The sequence below is a fragment of the Lolium rigidum genome, chromosome 6 (assembly GCF_022539505.1).
Source record: "Lolium rigidum isolate FL_2022 chromosome 6, APGP_CSIRO_Lrig_0.1, whole genome shotgun sequence".
NCBI lineage: Eukaryota > Viridiplantae > Streptophyta > Magnoliopsida > Poales > Poaceae > Lolium > Lolium rigidum.
This window is the reverse complement of record NC_061513.1, coordinates 161,162,427-161,168,830: the sequence shown is the minus strand read 5'-3', so window position 1 is coordinate 161,168,830 and position 6,404 is coordinate 161,162,427. Positions and strand designations below refer to the sequence as shown.

At 45.2% G+C, this 6,404-nt stretch overlaps 1 protein-coding gene across 1 annotated transcript; it reads right to left on the bottom strand.

Annotated features, from left to right (window-relative positions):
* Nucleotides 1–813: 813 nt before the first annotated feature.
* On the bottom strand, nucleotides 814–4,079 carry LOC124663479 (gamma-gliadin B-like). Its single transcript, XM_047201177.1, has 3 exons — nucleotides 3,341–4,079; nucleotides 1,474–1,503; nucleotides 814–1,232 (listed from the first exon to the last, which is right to left on the bottom strand). The coding sequence occupies exons 1-3, from the start codon at nucleotides 4,077–4,079 to the stop codon at nucleotides 814–816; spliced, it is 1,188 nt and encodes a 395-aa protein (XP_047057133.1).
* Nucleotides 4,080–6,404: the final 2,325 nt, after the last annotated feature.

The following is a 6,404-nucleotide window of genomic DNA, read 5'->3' as shown; positions in this document are numbered from 1 at the left end:
CAAGCAGTCTAGCAGCACGCAGACGAGTCTACTCAGCACGAAGCTCAGTCAGCACCTCTGAGATAGGAACACGGCCTCAAGCAAACAACTGAGCACGACAAGGCTCAAACTCTGGACGAAGTCGAGACAGGAACTCATGGATCCTCTGGAAGTCCATATCGGAACGTATGGTCCGACAACACTGGCAAGTACCACAGACAACACTGCGAAGGGAGTCAAGCTGGCGCCAGATCGCCACACTCTGGGTGTAGAACTCATCGACAGTGGAGTCACCCTGCTGAAGATCATGCTCAGACAAGTACAGAGAATCTCCAGAGGGCTGATAACGCTGACGAAGGTGAGACCACATCTCAGCGACAGTAGCAAGGCCCATAAACTCAGAAGCAAACTGTGGCTGAACACTCTGCGAAAGAACGGCAGCAGCTCAAGCATCCTCATCACACCACTGAGTAAAAGTAGTTAAACTATCACGGTAGGAGCCAAGAGCCTTTGAATAGGCAAGTACCCGCTCCTCATATGCCTCATCGGCAGCAGCCTCGGCAGACTTGGCTGCATCTCGATCAGCCTGAGTAGCATCCTCAGCAAGGGCTTGTGTCACAGACGGAGGAGTAGGAGGCACATGAGCAGTAGGGTGCGGCGGACAAGAGACCTCGCCAGTAAGAACACCCCACAGCCGAAGAATGCGCATGTGAATGCGCATAAAGGCAGCAAACTCTCCATAGTTGGTACCATCAAAGATCACTGGGCACCGAGGAATACTGATATAGCCAGACGTGGAGGACGCCATCCTCCAGGCAATTTTTTTTTTAGATCTCAGATCTGGATCTGGCCCGATCCAGATTTTCGTGGCCGGCCGGAGCAGCGGCCGGAGCAAGCACGGCCGGGGCGGGCCGACGCGGATGCGGCCGGCAGAGGCACGGCCGGGCCCGAGGCGAAGGCGGCCAGCAGCAGGTACGGCCGGGGCTGGCCGGCAGGCGGCGCGGCCGGCAGAGGCACGGCAGGACCCGAGGCGAAGGCGGCCGGCAGAGGCACGGCCAGGACGGGCCTGCAGAAGACGCGGCCGGTAGATGTGCCGGCGGGACGGCCGGGGCCGGGGCCGGGCACGGCCGGTGTTGGCGCCGGCGAGATGAGAAGACGGCCGGGATGGGCCCGAAGACAGCCGGCCGGCCGGCAACATTGATGGCCGGAGGCAGCGGATCGAGGCAGCGGGAGCTCCAGATCAGGCTCCAAAACTACGAAAAAGGCTACAGAAAATAGATCGGGAGAGGAGAAAGAGGGTGGAGCGGATCGAGCACGGAGTTGCAGCGTGCAAAGAGCTAAACCAGGAGCTCTGATACCATGTTGTGAATGAAGCAACTAGCATTCACAGTGGGCCAAAGGCCAGTACATGTACAAGGGTACAATATGCAGGGAAACCCCTCACACTATGGGAATATACAGTATAGGGGACTATACACCACTAACAATGATTACCTGAACTGGCTGTAATGTATAGCTGATTGCCTGAAGCAGTAAGCATTACAATTTTCACGTTTTGCCTCAGTGAAAAAAAAATCTAATAGTACAACACATATAGAAACTCTTTACCAGTTCATAATTAACCTGAACAAGTGTCTAGTAAATAATTCTCCCTTTCCAGCGACTTGATGTGATCCTCAAACGTGCCAATGCCCTACAAAGTTTAGCTCGAGTTGCGTCGACACATAATTTGCCATATGGCCCAGTGCCCTGCCACATCACCATATGTTCCTGTATTCCCTACTCATGAACCTGGTGAGTTGCTCCTAGACCCCAAATCTCCTACAAATATGAGGTTGATTGTCCATCCTAGAGATCAAGCCATTAAGCAACAATTTTGTTTAGAAGGTAGCACTATATGTAGACGACAACTTCAACCCTAGAGGACAATAAATCCCCCAAGCAGCCATTGTCTGGAGCAAGTATTAATATTCTTCTGGACTTAGTCATGAAAGTATTAATATTCCTTCATGTGAAATCAAATAATCACATGTGTTGTGTGTACATCTTTGGATGTTAATTACCTTTATTTTCTCATGCACGTATGTTTATTCACGCACACCCATTATCACCATCACCTTACCAAGGTGTACATACTGCACATGTGATTATTTGATTTCATTAAGAAATTTTAATCCTTGGAGGACTCAATGCAGAACAAGTGGTTTGCGTACATTATGTGCGACATTATTGTCGCGTCGGTGTGGACACCATAATGGTAAACACAGGGCTTATAATGCTTGAGCGGTTGCAACATATTTGAAATGTATCAGACACTTAAAATTAATTCATCTAAGCCTTTGCTGCTCGGTAGGTGATACAAAGTGGTTCTGCAATATGGAGCAAATATGCTCGTCTAGGTCTTCTCATGATCGATCACTTGTTCTCTAATCCAAGTACCCATAAAATTAACACCTGAAAGATTAGTAGATGTTTTGTTTTGGTAAAATGAAAAAAATCATGCTGGCCGCCGCAGATTATTAGATTGTAGAGTGACGCTCGGTTGACCCAGAGAGATGCTGCTTCATAATAACATAATTTGATCATCAATTCATGCTTCCTTCCTATCCCATGTTCTATTCACCAAATTTTCCTTGGCACTACTTATCAGTTGTACACTTGTAGTGCACCTCTTCAAGCTACAACACCTATAGTATTTATGTGTTTTATTACATACTTCTTGTGATGCCTATGGTGAAATGTGCATTGCACGTGCATTCATGCTCATTAACTAGTATTTTGCATAATCAAATTTCCTTATAAAACTTAGGATGATTATGTTACTTCATACCGATCTATCTCAGCCTCTTAAAGCTTTAGTTATTGCTGATGTACTCTAATGAATTAAGTTGCTCTGATCCTACAATCAAACGCAATTTTAGCAATTTATAGTTGAGCATCTCGGATGAAGCCTTGCCTGACTATAATCTATTTAGAACCAAATGAAGATAGTCATGACCATTGCAACTCATAAGCCTCACCATTAAAAAGTTAATTTGTGTACTCCTTACTTTAATAGTACTTAAACTCAACCCAATGTTTGCACCCATTCTGTTGTGTTCTGATTATTCTGCATGCATAAGATTGTGGCTTTGAATGGACATCTAAATATGCCTATAAATGGAACAGCGACAAACAATATTATGCAGACAAGAACAATGTTTGTCATTTATTTCCAAGTTTGGACTAGTAGTTGCCGGGGGGTCACACATGTTAGTGCATGCCACTTTATTTGTCACCGTTACATTGATCAGACCATTGACGAAATAACGATGATCCACCTATATAGTACTAGAGCTCTTGTAGTCTTCTCAAAAGCCACCGATGCTGCCGAATGGGTCCGTGGAATAGTACAACGGGACCTCCACATTGCACATCGCCGGCAGGGTTTGTAGCGCATACATCCTCATCGCCTGGAACTGAGCTAGCTGCTGAGGTTGGATGAAACCCTGGCCCACCTGTTGTGGCTGAGGCTGGAATGGTTGTTGTTGTTGCTGCCGCACGATGATGGCGTTCACGATGCTATGTATGGCGGGGGACCGGAGCTGCTTTGGGATCTGCACCAGTTGTTGGCAACATCGTTGTTGCATCACCTGGCAGCTGCTCTGTTGAAAGATCCACGAGAGGAACGGCACTTTCGCCACTGGTTTGCACTGCTGCACGAGGAACTCTTGGCACTGGTTCAACTGTTGTTGCATAATTTGCTGGAAAAGCGGTTGTTGTTGCTGCACCAATGGTTGCGGGAACGGTTGTTGGGGTTGTGGAAACGGTTGTTGTTGTTGCGGTTGCGGAAATGGTTGTTGTGGTTGCGGAAACGGTTGTTGTGGTTGTGGTTGCGGAAACGGTTGTTGTGGTTGCGGAAATGGTTGTTGTGATTGCGGAAACGGTTGTTGAGGTTGTGGAAACGGTTGTTGAGTTTGTGGAAACGGTTGTTGTGGTTGTGGGAATGGTTGTTGTGGTTGCGGAAATGGCTGATCTTGGCCTCTAGGATCAAGCTGTACAGTGGCATTGGCCATGGTCGCCACCACGGCAAGGAGGGCAAGGATGAGGAAGATCTTCATGATAGATTTTGTGTTGATTATTGCTTTCTTGGCTTTGATGTTTTTGCTCTAGGTGTGTGAAGGATAGATGGTGGAGGAGGATCTTCATGTTGTGGGCCTATTTATAGCTGCTCTGTGATGGTTTAATTTTATATTTGCATTTGCTTTCTTTAAAAGTGCTTGGATGCTTATCTAAATCATTTCTCTATGTTGTGTTTGGTAGCACTAAATACAAATGTAGTTTTTGAATTGATCCTTAAAGTTACTTTGCTCTTGCACGTATCATCTATCTCACATGAAAGTTTGATGATTAGCAATGACTCATCTTATTAACTTTACATGTCACACACTGATCTTGATATCGTCATTTTCTGGAACTAAGTTTGTAATATTCTACATGTTAACCAAATTGACATGGCTTGTGTGGAACTAATTTGTAATTTTGTATGTGTTAAGATAGATCTAACAAGTAACACGCACGCATCATATGTCTCACATGAAAGCTTGATATTGGCAATGACTCATCTTATCTTATTCACTTTACATGCCACACACTGATTTAGATAGCATCATTTTCTGAAACTAAGTTTGTAATGTTCTGACGTTTGATAAAAAAAACTACCAGCGTATCCAAGTGGTTAGACGATCACGTGGGTTAGTGTTTCTTGTTGTGGTGTGCGTAATATACAGACATAGTAGATGACCCATATAACTAATGGTCTATCAATGGTCGTGTAAGCGTACTCATCGGCATGCCAATAATGTATATGTCAAATGGTTTACTGTTTGAATCTTGTTCAACAACACCATTATAGACAATATTACGAGTTATAACCTGCCAAAGAATACGCTAGAGATGGCTATCTCGCTAATGAAGAATGAACAAGTATGGTGATTTCTATTTACTGTTCTTTTGTTATGTCTAGAAAGTAAGCTTTTGATATACGTAAGAAACAAGAATACAAATCGTAACCCTTTAGTTTCTCGTGACAGTTAGGCCCTGATCCCTCATTTGTATTCGGGCACTATCCTCTCTGACTCCGAACCGGAAGAACTATGTTCGCAGTTTCACTACTATCTGTTAGCATCTGCTCTGTTTTTTTACCCTGGCTACGGTGGGGCTTACGCCAACCTGAACAACTTAATAACATCAAACGTACAATTTTTAGAGGGATAGCGAGAAGGGGGGGGGGCTCAAGGTGGGTCAAAGCTATTACACCAATTATTTAGGGAAGAGGACAAAGAAGGGGTAGTATACCGGTGGGTCCAAACCCTAATATCCTCAAATGCATCTACGGGAGACTAAGGTAATGTCCTCAACAAGGCCATTGAAGGTCCGGGCGTTCCTTCTGTTCCAGAGTGTTGACAGTGGTTTCTTCATAACTTCGGCATCGCGAGGTCCACAGGTTGGCGAGGTTGGAGGGCCCCCTGACGTCGAAGGCCTGGCAGAAGTAACTCCAAACTTCGCGGGCTTGAAGGTAATATGTATCTTCATCTTGAGAGCAGGAGAGACAGGCAGCAGTGGAGCTGAGATGATGTCTGAACTGCCGCTCGTTTGTGGGGAGGAGCTTCTTCATGGCAAGCCAGCAGAAAAATCTTGCACTTGAGAGGAGCGGCGCTCTTCCAAACTTTTGTTCGAGAGCTTTTTGTTAGTGAGGCGGCCAGAACGAGTATCCGGGAGATTGTGGCGTAGGGCCACCAAACTAATCTCGTTATAGCAAGGGCACGGAGGTCGGCCTTGGCGGCCTGCGAAAGGCGCGGTCGTGTCCCCAAACCAAAGGTCATACCAGAAGGCCGTCGAGCTCCCGTCGCCGATGGTGACTTCGGAAACAGAGCGGAAAGCTTCGAGGCCAGCAACGATGCCATCGGGGTTTTTGTGAGTCAAAATCATAAGAAGAATCTGTAATAAAAGTTATATCAAACTAGCAAAGCATTTGTGTATGTTTTTCTTCGCCTCCATAGCAGACCTCTTCTAACATAGGTCGTAGTTGTTGAAGTAAATTAGTTTTGCTCTAAAATATATATTTTTATGTGAGGTGTATATCTCGAATTGTGACATAAATATTACATTTTTCACTATATAGCAGAACTGTATTGATTGCTAGAGTAGCAGAAATTTTATTGTGGCGATATAGTCCAGGAGTCCTGGCACACCAATATACATCAATATTTTACACTTTCAGGTTACTTCAGTTCTTCTTTTTTATTCCATATGACTCTTTAAGCAAGTCAGGACTAGATGCAAATTATGTAAGCACATGATACAATGCTTACCAGTGAATATACACTTCTACAATCAGGTACAATCTAATCAACAAATTTGTGTCCATTTGCCATAAAATAAGC

What these genes read in the sequence shown, in the direction of transcription:
- LOC124663479 (XM_047201177.1), bottom strand. Translation starts at nt 4,079, where the DNA reads ATGAAGATCTTCCTCATCCTTGCCCTCCTTGCCGTGGTGGCGACCATG. An exon ending in GGACCCATTCGGCAGCATCG is followed by an intron (nt 1,504 to 3,340) that starts GTGGCTTTTGAG and finishes TTACTGCTTCAG; the next exon opens with GCAATCAGCTATACATTACA. An exon ending in ATACATTACAGCCAGTTCAG is followed by an intron (nt 1,233 to 1,473) that starts GTAATCATTGTT and finishes CCTTTTTCGTAG; the next exon opens with TTTTGGAGCCTGATCTGGAG.